The 16,806-nt window shown below is 42.0% G+C and overlaps 1 protein-coding gene across 1 annotated transcript in view; it reads left to right on the top strand.

The window, feature by feature from the left end:
- The window catches only part of PCGF1 (polycomb group ring finger 1), a 182,262-nt gene that overhangs the window by 96,164 nt on the left and 69,292 nt on the right, over positions 1-16,806 (top strand). Inside the window, exon 6 of the mRNA XM_029595703.1 lies at positions 4,617-4,650. Within this exon, the coding sequence (XP_029451563.1) occupies positions 4,617-4,650 (34 nt within the window). The remainder of the gene's footprint in view (positions 1-4,616; positions 4,651-16,806) is intronic.

Here is a 16,806-nt window from a genome sequence, read left to right as displayed (position 1 = left end):
CAAAGGATATGTGCCTCCAGGGTTGGGGAGCTCACTATCAGGAACTATAGCGCAAGGGCACTGGAGTGTGGAAGAGGCTCGCTCTCTGGAACATCAATCGGCTGGAAGCCCTGGTGGTCCGGTTGGCATGCTTGCAGTTCAGCAGAAGGTTGCAGGGTTGAACGGTTCGGATAATGTTCGACAATGCAACAACTGTGGCTTGCATGAATCAGCAGGGAGGAACCAAGAGCCATCAAGTATCGCAGGAGATAGACCAACTTATGGAATGGGCAGAAGTGCATCTTCAGGAGATCTCGGCCTTGCACATTGCAGGAAAAGGCAATGCAAGAGCAGACTTTCTCAGCAGGGAGAGTCTGGACCCAGAAGAGTGGGTATTGTCAGATGAGGTGTATCAGCTGATAGTTGATCGCTGAGGCCTTCCATTTCTAGACCTGCTGGCAACTTCTTGCAGTGCGAAGGTTCCTTGATTCTTCAGTCACAGGAGAGATCCAAAGTCCATGGGTATCGATGCTCTTGTGTAGGAATGGCTGGAGGACAATCTGAGGTATGCCTTTCCCCCATGGCTCATGTTGGGCAGAATGGTTTGGAGGGTCAAGGATTACAAAGGGATAGTGCTTTTGGTGGCACCAGATTGGCCCAGGAGACCATGGTATGCGGATCTGTGTTGGCTCGTGGTAGGTTCCGCCCTCTGGTTTCCGGCACACAGAAATCTGTTGCAGCAGGGACCTGTTCTTCACGAAGATCTGACTCTGTTTTGTTATATGGTATGGCCCTTGAGAGGGCTCACTTGCTGAAGTGTGGATATTCTACTGCGGTGATTGCCACCTTGCTACGAGCAAGAAAGTTCTCCACTTCCTTAGCTTATGTGCAGGTTTGGTGCATGTTTGAGGCTTGGTGTGAAGATCAAGGTGTTCTTCCTCATTCACTTAAGATCCCGCTCATTTTGGAATTTTTGTAGAATAGATTGAATAAAGGGTTGGCTCTTTATTCCTTAAAGGTGCAAGAGGCGGCTCTTGCCTGTTTCACAGGTCAGGTGAATGGGGAATCCTTATCAGCTCATCCAGATGTGGCCTGTTTCTTGAAAGGAGTGAAACATCTTCGTCCTACCTTGTGCTTAACGATACCCTTGTGGAGTCTTAATCTGGTTTTGGATTTCTTGGTGGGCCCTACGTTTCAACCGATGCGTGGCCTTTCCTTGCGATTATTGACCTTGAAAACTTTCTTGTTGTGATTTATTTGTTCTGCATGTCAAATTTACAAGCTCCTGGCTTTGTCTTGCCAGGAGCCATTCCTTCATGTGACTCCAGGGGCGATATAGCTGCGTTCTGTTCCTTCGTTTTTGCCAAAAGTGGTTTCAGATTTTCACTTAAATCAATCCATTTCCTTGACGTCTATGGATAGGGAAAGAGATGCGGAAGAATATTGCCTGTTGCGACCCTTGGATGTCAAGAGACATATATCGTATGGTATCTGGAGGTTTCTAAACCTTTCTGGAAGATGGATCGCCTGTTTGTCCTTCACGGTGGAGGTAAATAGGGCGAGCCGGCTTCACAGGCTACAATTGCTACAAACGGCCGCGTATGTGGAGGCTGAAAGGCGTTGCCCTAGTCTAGTTAGGGCTCATTCCTCTAGGGATCAAGCAGTGTCATGGACGGAAGTTAAATTGTTGTCTCCTGTTGATATTTGCCAAGCTGCAAAGTGGTCCTCCTTACACACCTTTTCCAGGTATTATCATCTGGAGGTGCAGGCCGAGGAGGACACAGCCTTTGCACGTGCTGTTTTGACAGGACTGCGGGCAGCCTCCCGCCCTATTCGGGAGTAGCTTGGGTACATCTCTCTGGTCCTGAATTCATCTGTCTGGGTGCTAAGAAATGAGAAATTGCTACTTACATGATAATTTCCTTTTTCTTAGACCAGACAGTTGAATTCAGCTTCCCGCCCTTGGCTGCCGAATGATTGTGTTATGGTCCTCTTGCGTTGCTACGTATTCCAGGGGTTACTAGTAAGTGTTGCTTCGGTCCCTAGACTAGTGTTAATGCATTCTTTGTCTGAGTTCAGTGTTTCCTGTTGGCTGAATACTGAAATGATTATCTGTTATAATCAAGTTTTTGATAGTCTGTCCACAATTGGCTTTTGAAGGGAATACTGGCGGGCTGAGGTCACTGCAAGAGGATATACCATATACTGCGACATCAGCTTTGCTCTGTCTTTATCCGCTCTTAAGAGGTGCATAACTCACTCGTCCTGAATTCATCTGTGTGGTCTGAGGAAAAGGAAATTACCAGTTAAGTAGTAATTTCTCATTATGCTAGAAAGTGATGGATCCTAGTTTTCAGAAAAGGTGACTGAAAATGTAAAGCCAAATATTAACATTCAGAATATACAAGGTATCTCAGAAAAAGAACAGAGAAAAATATCTGGTGAAGTTGAAAGAGGTGGGGAAAGCAGTCAAGATGGCAAAGTTGTGAGTGAAAGAAAAGCCAGGAATGCCAGTGAAAGGAGGAAGGGCTGATTAACTGTAAAACTGAGAGGAGAAAAGGAGGAATGTGTGTGGAGGGGGGAACAAGGCAAAATTAAAAATACTAAAAACAAAAACATATTTCTGTTTGGTATTTACTGAAGAAGGGATTGGAAAATAACTGCCAGTTATGACCAGAGTATTTATGATTAGTAGGGTAGATGCTGTTTTGTGTCCTTGACTTTCTCCATTTGTTTCTTTGTTTTCTCCATTTTCCAGCAAACTTCCTTTCGCTGCATGTTCTCAGCAGCAGCTGCTCTCTTGGCTTTTGTGCATTGAGATTTTGGTCACAGCCTCCTCAGCACCCTTTTCCCTCCTTTCAGTACAGGATTGAGGTTCGCTGGCAGGGGCTGTGCGAGGTCTCAGCACGGGATAGTAAGGAGTACTGTAGGTGAAGTCTGAAATTCTCTTCCAGATATGTGTAATAGAAGCTTTTACAGACCCTGTTTATTTTGTGCTTCTCCTCCCCTAGCTGGCACTCTTCTGTCGTTTTCTTCAACTGTAATATTCACTTACAAACTTGGATAAATAACATTAAAGAAAACCTACCTGGCAAGAAAGATTCTGTTTTTCTTGCCAGGTGACTTAAGTCAGCTCCTGTGAAGTGGCACAGTGGTCACAAAGGAGCACTTCTGTCCCACCGCTGTGTATCACACCTGGAAAACCATGTTAGCTGAAACCTGTCAAGATCAATCAGCATCTCTCTTACTCAAGCACTCAAAACTGGACAGAAAAAAAAAGCCATAATAATAAATAAGAAAGCCCTTAAAGAAAAATCAATGAGAAAGTGTTAAAGAAATAAGAGAGTGGGAGGCCAAAGTGGATTATTTATTACTCAGCGCATGCTGCTGAGCGTGTAACAGGGAGGAACGGCAGCTGCAATCGATGCGCATTAGAACCAGCATGGAGTGCTACCTTATTGACTCCCTTGTCTGCAGCGCCACATTCACATCTCAATCCAGCCAGCTGCATGGCGACTAGATCAATGGCAATTTTGGAAAACAATCACTTTGCATTTGTTCAATTCTCAAAGCAATAGAAGGCAGGAGGTAAGGGGTGGGGGTGAGAAAAGTCAGGGGGAGTTTAGGAAGCAAGCAATGCACGAAGAGTAGCACAACTGCTAACAAAGTCTGAAGGAGATTAGGTAAGCTATGGCTACTAAGGTGGAAAAGGGAGTAGTCTGGGGTTGAAAAGTTGGGTCAAGATTCAGGACACTAACTAAGGCAAGCCATAGCAGGAGACAATTCCCTTTGAATCCAGAGGTGAATCTGCTATAAAATTTGAACTGGTGATAGTGTGAGAGGAGGCAGGCAGGAAGCATTGCTCAGTATGTGCTGCTAGCGCCTTATTCATAGGCATCTGAATAGAAAGTACAGGGTCCACATCCCTTTCTCTCGGTGATACTAGAAGCTGCATTTTTACTTTTGTTCCTAGTCATATTGTAATCCTCTCTACTAGCATGCACTTGTTTCTAGGAGCTTAAGAATAGCAGTATAGAGCGACATCATTGTAACTTTAGGATAGTATGACAAATTAACAAGCCATTATTTGGTAAACACATTTGTGGTATGGGATTTTAGTGTTTTCTTTGTGAAAGGATTTGAATCAGTTCGCTCTTAATTAGGCAAAATATACTAAAGGGTTTGTCTCCTTTTGTATCTGAGGGAAATGGCTTAATACATCTAGCCTACTGTAGGTCATTGAAAAACAGATCAGAAGAAAGGTTATCAGTAAAATAGACCAGCCAGTAGATTAGTAATAGGTAGATCTAAGTACAGGCTCATTCTGGGCTTGGGTGGTGTGGCGACTCAAAAAGGTGTTTTGCGTAGCTAGTAGTAGTATTAGGGATTTGCTCCACTATAGACTTAGTTCCTTTGGAGACTCACGTACATAAATATCCTTGAAGACTTGCATCAACACAGATCCCACACTGATCACATATCCTTCATACAAGACCTCAGAAGTATAAAACCAGCATTACTAATGCTGCAGGTGCCAGCAGGACCCAAGAAGTGACTCCTAGCGCTCATTGCTTTCTTGTGTCTATGCTCTGTGGTAGGGTGTTTATTTAATTTCTCATCTTGTCTTTTCTTTCCAGCTCTGGCAAAGAGAAAAACAAGCATATTCTACAGGTAAGCATGCTCAATCCCCTGTTCTGATTAGAACATTTCTTTTGACAAACTCTAATATCTGAATTCTGTTAAAAGCATTGTTTTTCTGGAAAGGTTTTTCCACCCTATTAGTGATAAACATTCCTGATAAAGGGGGTGAGTGTTAACCAAGTGGAGTCTCTCATCTCTGGGCTTCTATGTCCCAATATCAGAAAACCAAACAATAACCATGTGATAAGAGTACTATGCTTTTATTAACTGTCTAACATTAATATTTTATTTATTTAAAATATTTGTTTATCGCCTCCTTGGTCAAAAGAATGCTTGAAGTGATGTATAGAGTTAAAATATGGAATTGCAGCAAGCGATGTACACAATTTAGCATAAAACAATATTCACCAAAATCTAATCATACGACCATAATAGCCAAACAAAACAAAATAACCCCATAGAAAAACATGCTGTTTCCCTGTGCTCCCAAAACATTCCCCCTCACCTGCCAATTAACAATTCCATAAGACTTGCAAATTTAGCTACTACGGAACTGAAAGCAAAAACATTTCTTAACATCAGACCTCTGTGCATGGTCCCTTGAATGGCTAGTTCTCATATACCATGACCTGCTTGCAATGCCTTGTTTCTGGGGGGGGTTGGTAAATTAATTAGTTCATCAGGAATTTTTTTAAATTTTCTCGCTTGTCTACTTTATTCTACATATTATACCCAATTTACATCAGCTGCTTTGATTGGATATATGTATAATTGTAAAGCGATATTAGTGATTTGGTGTTTCTGTAACTATGAGAAATTCACTTGTGGCTTATTTCCTGGTTATTGGAATGTGTTTGTGCTACTATGAAGTACATATCACAGTATGAGTGTACTAAGGGGGTAGTATTCCTGCAGTCTTAATAAAGCTCAGTAGATGAAAGGAAAAGCGCAAGAAATGTTTGTAAACAACTGTACCACCTAGCAGTGGCAGCGCAAAAACTGTATAGATCATGCATAAAAATGAATTTATGCTGCTTTCACTATTACTTAATTTCTTACTCCGTGAATACTTTTCCATATTTAATTCCGTATGCTTTTTTTTTTTTTTTTTTAATAAAATAGTGGAACATGTTAGGCACTGTGATTTGTCCAACAGCATCTTGTGACACTGCATTAAAATATAGAGTTGACATATCATAAGGTCTTAATTAATGGCAAAGCAGCTTTACTATAGCTTTTTGACATAACATTGTACTATAACTTCATTGACACGAGCTGAGTAGCTGAGACTGTAGGAAAACAAAAAATGATCTTTATTATTTAAAAAAACCCCAATGATTTATTTTTGTGCCTGGATGTTTTATACTAAACTTCAGTAATAGAGTTTAATGTACTAACGTAGTGCAGAAGGCAGTTATTCATTGGTATCGCATCAGATCCAAAGACTGCATTGAATTCTCTGAAGACGAGATGAATCACCAATCACACTGATGGATGTTCTGGTTTTTTTTTTGGTGGCACCAATGCTGTTTCTGGAGCTTTCTTTTAAGATACAGACGTCCTCTTTGAGCATGCACAGTGATTCCTGCAGCTGTGTTGCATGCCCAGGTTCCTTTTTTATCCCTTCAGTATCAAGAGATGCATTTGTTTTTAACTACAGTGTTTTTCTGTTGCCTTCCCTCTCGGAGCAACATTTCTGGTAGTCTTTCTCACTAAAAAGTGTTCCGTAATAATGCCTTTTTCTTCTCTTCTGTAGAAAAGTTTAGTTTTTTGGTGTTTTCCAAGTTTTCTTTTTCATTGTTCCTTTCTATAGGTCATTTTTATCCACAGACTCTATCAAGCCTTTCGACCAGCTTCTCTCTTTTTTATTTGTTCTTCAGGTCATGTGTACTTCAAGATTTCTTCTCTTTGATTTTGTCTCATTTATTTTTCTGACTATGTCTGAGAAGGGAGGTCAGTGACTTTAAATTTTGCCCATGGTATAGGCAGAACATGTCAGTTACAGATCATCAGACAACCTGCTACAAATGCTTGGGCAAAGATCATGATGTTTCCTCCAGTGACATCTGTGCAAGGATGTCACTGTGAGCCATCAGGATCTGCAGACTTAAACAGAAACCAAAGTCCATTGACCAAGACATCAAAAAAGTCCAAGGAATTGCATCAACTTCTGGAGACTTGGAGATTGTGAAGAAGTTGAAGAGTTTATCAACCCCTTTGGCACCAAAACTTAAGGACAGACCCATGGACAAGACAGATCTTGTTCACCCAGATTGCACTGACCAAGGGTTCTGAGAGTTTGAGCTGAAAAGAAATGGTTTGAAGGACAAGGACTAACTGCAGGAAAAGATCAATCAATGCCAATCCCCTTCAATGCACAAGTCCAAGAACCTGGGGATCTTGAAAAGTACTATCAGACCCCGAAAGCGGAAGTGTATGAAAGAGGTCTGTCTTCCCTTTTTAACCATATATTTGGACAGTCTCTTTTGAGTGTTCAGCTTCCAGTTTTTGGCCCCCACTCGAGGCACTCCATCGAAGGAGGGTCATGCTGAATCCTATCGTCTTCTCAACAGAAAATTGAGGAAGCATTATAGCAGCATGTGTCATAGACAGTGGTTCAAGAACACTGAGCATAGAACCTCAACAAACTCAACCCCTCTTGGGGCATCTAACAACCTATTACAGATGCCTCAGTGGTTGTACCATGCATCTTGGTTCCAGCATCAAGCACAGAGGTTCAGTGTCTGTGCAGAGTGTGTTGAATCAGAAACTCCTTCCAAGAGGGAAGTGTCTCCTGACTGTTGTTAAAGCTTTGCTGCTTCATCTCTGAAGAGTGGTAGAGTCATAGAGCAGCAGCCCTTTCCAATTTGAAATTGACACCAAACAGTCAAGGAGGTGCCTTTACAAGTCAGAAGAAGTGTATTATGAAGAATACTTACTTGGCCTCTCCTTGGACCCTTTCCTCCACAGGCTGGAAACAGGTCTCCCCCAAAAGAGACCTGTTCAAATTTTGTAAGGATAATGGCAAATTCTTTTCCATTTTTACTTTGGAGGCCAATGGAGCACCTAGGATAGAACTTTTTAGTCTGCTAAAGTATCTCCGTGCCCTTAAAAAAGTTGGTGGTGCGAGGGAAAGCCCTGGTCCCACAGAGAGACCCTCCCCCCAAACTTCATTGAAAAGTTTGAGTCGTCGGGGGTGAGTTGCCAGGGGGAGGGGGCAGGGACTCCTGGACCAGCCATTTGTTTTTACTTACCTTATGACATCAACGTGGCCTTTCCTTCCCATGGAGGTCCACCCCACACCACTTCTTCTTCCAAGCTGCGCCAATAAGGAAAGGCCATACCGTACCCCCCACTACCACCACGACCCCCCTGGATGTTCTATCTAGGCAGGCGCTTAGCGTTGCCACTGGCTCTGCTGCTAGCGTTCCATCCGGCTTGAAAATTCTGGCAGCCTGAGCAGAGGAGTAGATCTGTGTTCCACCAGAGCAGAAGTGGGGAAGGGAAGAGTAGCCACACCAGAGGGGATTGAGGCGTGTAGTATTCTGCCTGCGGAGGTGGTGACAGTGGTGTGTCATGACATACTAATTGAGAATGGCTACATTATGCTACAAAGGTTTAGAGAAAGCAGGTGGCCAGTCAAAATGAGCTAATCCAGATAAACACATGGTCATATTCTACTTCAGTAAGCAGAGAGGAAAATATTCTCTCTTTCTGTGTTGGAAAGCTGTCAGACTGTGCATTTGAACTGCCTTGTGTGAGATAATTCTAAGAGAAACATGGCAGGCAAGGAGAATATTTTGGCAGACAGGCTGAATCACCAGTTAGACCTCCACAAGCTGTCCCTGAATTCGAGTGCAGTTATGGTTCATGTGTGGATCAGAGTATCTCCTTAGTTAACATATGAGTTGCTCTGTACTCCTGATGCTTACAGGAAAACCCCTACAGACATTTCTTTGGAAGATAAACATACTGTATTCCCAGTGTACCGGCTGACCAAAGTCCAATACTTCTGATGTAGAGATCAGAGACAGCTGATACAATTTTAGTTCTCAGGCTGTCTTCATGAATTTGTAATGATGCTGAGGTTCACACAACTTTTCTTTGGCCTCCCTCCTTTCTCTCTATTACAAATCTTGCTATTATTCAAAACTTAAAAACTTTTAAAAATAATTTCAGGGACTAAGATGTCACCTACCAGAGATGTTTCAGTGCTGAGATTGATGCTTTTTCTCGGCCTTTACTGTCAGCTGGCCTACATAGCATAACTTCATCCTGACTAGTTATTGCCACTTTATACTTGCTGCCAGACTCAAGAAGCAGCAACAGCCTCAACAGTCAGTTGTAGTCAAATCTGCTTTCAAAAACAGCCAAGAGGTCCAGAACCCACACTTCGTAACCTTGACTTTATTGGTAGGAAAGTTTATCAAGGTGCTATACTACTATTTATTACTTCTATAACACTACTTGAAATACACAGTACTGTACAAATAACTTTGAGACAGTCCCTGCTTCATAGAAATTAAGACATCAGAACAAACGAGACTTTGGGAATTTCAGTTATTAAGAAATAAATTAAATAACATTTTAACAGCTCTTTATGAGACAATTTATTCTGAAAGAGATAAAAGGCATGTTGGAGCATTTCCCTCAAGAGAGATGTGATGCCCTGGAGTTACTAGTGGATGAGGGTATAGACTGTGGAGAACACATGGCCAGGTCTACCTATGATGATTTTGAAACATCGATTGTCTCTGCAGTAGTGATTGGTGCCCGTAGGCAAGTGTGGTTGTGGGCCTCAGACCTTACAAGATGTGCAGGAAAGACTCATTGACCCACCCTATAATGGAGAGAATGTCTTTGGAGATTAATTCAAGGAAGCAGTGGCTCAAATTAAAATTGCTATACCAGATCCTCCCTCCTCATCTGGGAGGTAATTGAGGGGTCCTAAGGAGACCCTTCTATCCTCCAAAGAGGCATTATCCTCTGCCCCCTCATCCCTACTTACTGCAGAGACCTCACTCTCATCCTAAATAGCAGAGGGCCCCAAAGCTGCAGCCAGCATCCCAGCCAAAACTAAGATGGGATTTTGAATGTATCCAGGAAAGCATAGCCAGAATCCCAGTATCTTTGCTGGAGAACATTCCTGTTGGGGGAAGGCTGAGGTGTAATATAACCCATTGGTTTACAAAAACTGAAGGTAAACAACCATAACCATGTAACACATTGATCCAGAGTAACCTCAGCTTCTTGTGTTCTCAACATAATCAGAAATGGATTTAGATTGTATTTATTGGAAACTCTGCCAAATTGCCTTTCAAGAAGCTCTTGGTTTGCATCTAACATCAAGAACTGCTGTCTGACTTCTGCCTTAAGTAGTCAGATGTCATTCCAGTATATTTCTCTAGGTCAACTGTCCACATAAGCAAAGTCTCTTGCACAGTCTGGATTGCAAAAGACCCTTAGCTGTCTGTCTGGAGTAGAATAAAGCCATTAGAAAGTCCACCCTTCTTTTTATTTCTTCTTACCCCAACAAAACTGGAATTTATATTGCCAAGTGTACCCTTTTTAATTACGGTAGATAGCAGTTTGCATGTTTATTATGCCCAGGCAGGTCTGACTCTGGAAGGGCACACCAGAGCTCATAGGCTTAGAGCCATAGTGGCATCAGTGGCTTACCTGAGATCGGCCTCCATGGAAAATATCTACAAAACTGTGATGTGACTTCAGTCTACACGTTCTCATATTATCCTTTAGATAAGGGCTCACAATGTGACAGTAGGTTTGGTCAGTCTGTCCTGCAGGGTCTGTATGTATATGAGTGTGTTAAAATCTACTCCTGCATTTTATGACAGTCACGTATATGATATACACAGTTTATAAAACACAGGCAAAAATGTAACTTGCAGCACGTGCACACGTAAGAAAACCACGCAAATACATATTGTACTTACCTGGATAAGTTCTGTTTTATTTATTCAGCTAAGTAATGGCACTTATCTGGATACATTCTGATTTATCTAGCTAAGTAGCAGCAAAGGCACAACTTATTTTTATTTTTTTTTCTTTATGAATTTTACAAATTATGACAAGAATTACATCTTGAAAAGAAAATACAGAGAAATTACAATTCCTTCCATATAAGAAAACCTTTCCAATATATAGAATTACCTTTTTAAATTTCTCTATATAAGTCCTCTATTGGGGAGGGCGCGGTTATACTCAACCTTAAGAAATTTCTTTACAATAAAGAAAACATAGCTTGGTAGATCCAGAGATCATATATCTATGAGGAATTTACAACATTAATATTAGAACTTGCTGTTATCACTGTAGATTTCCCTATTAAAAACTGCGTCCATTGAGGGGGGATCAAAGAAAATATAAGTATTATCTCTCTACTTTATAATACATTTACAAGGAAACTTTAAATACCCCCCCCCCAATTTGCAGAACCTGAGGTCTTAATAAAAGGAAGGCCTTTCTTCTTTTCTGTGTCTCCTGCGATACATCCGGAAAAACTCTAATATTGCAGCCAAGAAATAAATCATTTCTATGACGAAGGCATAGTCGCAATAACCATTCTACAAATAGAAGAAAATGCTATACCCCCGATTACAAAATTTTTTTATTTGCCCAAGCCTAAAAGAGCAACGGCGCAATTGGAGGGAGGAATTCCAACTGAGCCAACACAGAATCAAGTACTGAATATTTCAAATCTTTTGGAGACTTCGGACGCAGATTTGGTAACCCCAGCGACATAAATAGTGATGCTCGCATTGGAACATGATAAAGAAGGCACTACTTATTGATAAGTCTTAAAAGCGCTACTTATCCAGATAAGTAGCTCTGTCTGAAACTTATTCATCTATCTTAATTAACCGGTTGAGTAGCACTTTTCAGAATAATCTGGCTAAGTCAGAGCTTGTCTGGTAAGTGCTACAACTTAACCAGATAGATTGAAATTTATTTGGATAAGTGCCACTTTCAGGATTTATCCAGCTAGGTAGCCCCTATTTATCTGGGTATGTAGCACACAACTGCTATACTGGTGTATTTTTATGTCTAACTTTAAAAAGATACATGTGGAAATTTTACCTGTGTTATTTAGATGCATTTACACCTCATGTTGGGTTTTATGTCTGTAAGTTGGGAGATTTTCTAACATGTGCACGGCAATTAAATTACAAGTTTTACCCCTTAGCTCTACCAGTTCACCCAGTCCATCTGCAGACCCTTCTGGCTTTTCAGCCTCAATTCCCCCCATTTTACTTAGCCCCCCCCCTCCCTGCGCATTCAGTATTTCACTTTTAAGACTTTTACAATCCCTTACTCCTGATATAGAGCAGGTGTAAATATAGGCAAGTAAGCTGCCAAATCTGCATGCATAAATTGCTTATAAAATAGCAACGTACATACACAAATATTGGCCATGCCCCCTTTTTATTTTTTTATATGCATGGCCCCTTGCAATTTACTTTTTTATTTATTTATTTTTGAAACACATTTTTATTAATTTTCAGGCAACCAATAACACAGCAGTTTACCAAAACACTGGTATGATAGTCACAACTATCAATGCATACACATAAACAGATGTAAGTATAAATAGAAATGAGCATACCATGGTGAGAACAGATACAACATATACAAAACATCAGGTCACAAAACTGGAATCTTCCCTGTTATGCAAATATATCAAAGATATCCAAAAAATGTGTAGATGTAAACAAACTGTTCCCCAACCTCCCACCCAACCCCTTCCCCACTTCTCATCCCAGTCCGATGTGTTGACAAACAAAATCTCCATTAACATTTTAGGTAGATAGATAGAGGTATGATTAGTAGCAGTAGCAGTAAAAGTACAATACTCAAGTTGCTTTAACACTGAGACACACGGCAATGAGACACATGTCAAGGATGTGAGGTAACATGCTCGTATAAGAAGACCAGGGAGCCTTAAGCCCATGGATCCATGCTACCATGGCTGAGATATGGAAAAACAGACGGGCGGATTTTAAAATCCCTGCTCGCGTAAATCCGCCCGGATTTACGCGAGCAGGGCCTTGCGCGCCGGCACGCCTATTTTCCATAGGCCTGCCGGCGCACGCAGAGCCCTGGGACTTGCGTAAGTCCCGGGGTTTTTTGTCGGGGGCGTGTCGGGGGCGGGGCCGATCGACGCGGCGTTTTGGCGGCGGGACGCGGCATTTCGGGGGCGGGCCCGGGGGCGTGGCTTTCGGCCCGGGGGCGTGGCTGCGCCCTCCGGAACCGACCCCAGGTTGCGTCTCGGCGCGCGTGGATTTACTTCTCCCTCCGGGAGGCGTAAATCCGTGGACAAAGGTAGGGGGGGGGTTTAGATAGGGCCGGGGGGGTGGGTTAGGTAGAGGAAGGGAGGGGAAGGTGAGGGGAGGGCGAAAGAGAGTTCCCTCCGAGGCCGCTCCGATTTCAGTGCGGCCTCGGAGGGAATGGAGACAGGCTGCGCGGCTCGGCGCGTGCCGGCTGCCCAAAATCGGCAGCCTTGCGCGCGCCGATCCTGGATTTTAGAAGATACACGCGGCTACGCGCTACGCGCGTATCTACTAAAATCCAGCGTACTTTTGTTTGCGACTGGTGCGCCAACAAAAGTACATGAATGCGCATTTTTTAAAAATCTACCCCAGAGCGTATAGTCGCTGCCTGACACCTGGAATGATAGCACACCTCGGAACGTCTATTAATGAAAACAAATTCACTTCGCCATTCGATTTAGAATCATACGTCGAGCTCAAGAGTTCAGAGAAAGTAAACATGGATTCCAAATATCTCTTTGCCGAGAGTGAGTTTTTTGCCGACAAGTGTTCGTACACAGCTAGTTTATGCAATTGCAGTCTCCACTGTAATAGTGTTGGTGATTCTTTGCTCATCCATTGTGTCAAAATCGTTTTCTTGGCCAACAATAAGGCCTTGCTTAGAAAACAGATTTGCTCATATTTGCTAATCATCGGTACAGTGTCTTTAATGACGTGCAAAAGGCATAGTTTCGGATTCAGAAGTATATCCTGTGCTAGCAGATGGCCAAGATAACCTAATATTTTAGCCCAAAAGTTCTGAATCGCTGCACATTCCCAAAAATTGTGATGGAGCGTAGCAATCTCCGCTGCACACTTTAGGCAGGATGCTGAAGTTGTTACTTTCCATTTTCACCCCACCATCCCCCTCTACCTATCATTTCACTATTGTTATTGTTTTCTTCTTTTGCAACTATGTATAATTTATCTGATTGTTGTTTTGATTCTGTAAACCGTTGTGATGGCTAAACCAAATGATGGTATATAAAAACAAACAAACAAATAAATAAATAAAAGCCACATTAGGAGCAATGTATGTTCTATGTAATATCTTGTATTGTGTTTCTCTAAGAAGCACATTCTCCACACATTTTGGTATTGCCTGAAAGCATTTCGCCAATTGCGATACGGAGATTTGACTAGCTAATTCTTGGGTCCACATGTCCGCCAGTTTTTGTAGCTTATGCGTGGGCTCCAGAAGAAGTAATGCCTTTGCCATTGATGCACAGGACATCTTCGATGGTGGTCTGGGTAAAGAAAAGAAGCATTTTAGGGGAGCATAATTGTGATCTTCAAGCGGCAACCCCGCCCATGTTTGTAGAAATTGACGGATTTGGAGATAGGCAAAAAAACTGTTGCGAGAGACCCAGAAAGTTGTCTGTAGCTCTGTAAAAGAACAAAGGTGATTTCCAGATGGATCCAAAAGATGATGTATGTGGGTTAAGCCCGCTGCTCTCCAGTGATGGAATGCGGAATTGTTCCAACTTGGGGAGAAGGTGGGAAAACCCACTATTGTAGCAAAAGTCAATGTCCTCCACGAAACTTGCAATAGGGAACATAGTCGTTTCCAAGCAGTGCGACAGGCCACAAAATAGGGGAAATGGTGGATAGGCAAAGGCAGGGACGGGCTTGGTGCTACCAAGAGATTACTCAGTTCCAGCGGGTTACTCCAATAACTCAACAATTCCCGGGGTATGAGACCGTCCGTGACTCCCAACCAATCACTGATGTGACAGAGCAAGTTTTCAAGATTGTAATGATGGATATTGGGACATTTTAGCCCTCCATCTGGGATGGAACACATTAATGTGGTAAGCTTGACTCTCGCTTTCTTATTACGCCAAATGAAACTCCGAAGTGCTGTGTGAAGCTCCACAATTTGTTGATGCTTTATCCAAATCGGCAACATATTCATAATATAAAGCCACTTTGGTAGCTCAATCATTTTGAAAAGTTGTATCCGGCCAGAGATAGATAAAGGCAACATTCGCCAGTCTTGTAATTTCTGGTTCGTTTTTGTAAGTAAAGGCATTATGTTAACAGAATAAATATCACCTATATCAATCGGTATGCGGACACTCAAATACTTCATTGTGGAGGAGTCCCACCTCAGCGGAAAGACACCCGGCTAACTGGTATGCATTTGACCAGTAATATCTATGGCTTCCGATTTATCTGTGTTAATTTTTAACCCAGAGAATATACCAAATCGCTCTTGGAGACTTAACACTCCGTTCAAGGAAGTAATTGAGTTTACCACAAAAATGAGGACATTGTCAGCGAAAGCCGCCACTTTAAATTTCGCAACCCCCAAACTTAACCCTTCAATGTCGGGATGAGCATTTATCGCTCTCAACAGGGAATCTAAAGAAAGTATATAAAGCAGTGGGGAAAGAGGACGTCCCTGTCGTACCCCTCTATAAATCTCAAAAGGAGCGGACAAAAGGCAATTAGCCACTATGATAGATTGAGGATGTCAGTAGAGTTGCATGATAGTCTGCAATATAGGCCCATGGAATCCAAATCTTCACAATACCGAAAATAGATAATCCCAGGCTACTCTGTCAAAGGCTTTCTTCGCATCAAAGCCTACCGCCAAAGCCGGGATATTACGGGATTTGCAATGTGTCATAGCCGCCCATAAACTTAAAAGATGTCTGCTCGCCTTTCTGCCCTGAACAAATCCAACTTTCTCTAACTTTACTAAGGTGTGCTGATTGAATGGAAGGTATAGTTAGCAAGTATATTACTGAAGTTTCAAGAATATTACTGAAGTTTATAAAACAGCATACACATGAGTATATGCTATTTACATCATATATGCTGATTTTTATGTGCACAGCTTTTGAAAATTCAGTTTTTAGATTGTAAGCTCTTTGGGGATAGGGAAATACAGTATCTGAGTGTAATCTGCTTTGAAGTGCTGAAAAGCAGAATATAAATCAAATAAAAATAGATAAATAGTGTCAACACTCTTTCATGCATAGCAAACACACTACCAGGTACCAACTTGATAAGTGTTGTGTAGCTTTACTAAAACTCCCAAATGGAACAATTTTTTTAAAAGTAGAAAATGTAGCATTTTGTATGTTAAATGGATAAAGTACTGCGGTTGCTCTGTTGGTCTATTAGGATATGTAGAAATAAGTCAACAAATATGTAGCCTCAAAGCCAAGATGTCTGCTCTGCTCTTGCACTTGTCTTTATTTTTTTGCTTGCATTTACATGGTCAAACGTAATAGGAAGTCCTAGATTTATCTCTGAGTTCACCCTTCCCTCTTTGGATTCGTGGATCTTTATGCGGTGTCTTGACCTGGTGATAGTAAAGCCCCTGGCACATTCTTGTCCAGTTCATGGAAACCTGTGGGGTCCTCACTTGACTCAGATGTAGAACTAATTTTCCAGTCAGAGCGTTTAGTGTGCAGCATCATTTCTGTGCTTTGGAGGCTAAAGTGCCTGAGATGAACGCGGCATCTGAGGAAACACCGAACACCTCAAAGAGGGTAGAACAGCAGAGGTGCCCGCACCTCAAGGGAGTACTATGATGGGATATTCTACCAGTTAAATCACAGAATCACTGGAAACATCAACTAAGAACCAGGTGCATCTTCAACAAGAGAAATACCAGTACCTTATTTATAACAGATGATGGAGTGTGCTTGTAGGCCCTCAGTTATAATGCTGGAGTTTAGAAATAGCGGTCTGGATGGTATGATGGGGCTAACGAACTGGAGTCCAAAGTTTCAATACAGGCTTTCCTTTTGCAATGTTTCAGCACTAAAACAGAAGAGCTACTAAGTCACATGTCTGCTATTACAGTCTGTGAATTCTGTTGTGACAAATGATAACCTTTCATTAC

Source organism: Rhinatrema bivittatum, chromosome 1 (genome assembly GCF_901001135.1).
Source record: "Rhinatrema bivittatum chromosome 1, aRhiBiv1.1, whole genome shotgun sequence".
NCBI lineage: Eukaryota > Metazoa > Chordata > Amphibia > Gymnophiona > Rhinatrematidae > Rhinatrema > Rhinatrema bivittatum.
The sequence above is the reverse complement of the archived record's forward strand: the minus strand, read 5'-3'. Positions and strand labels throughout refer to the sequence as shown.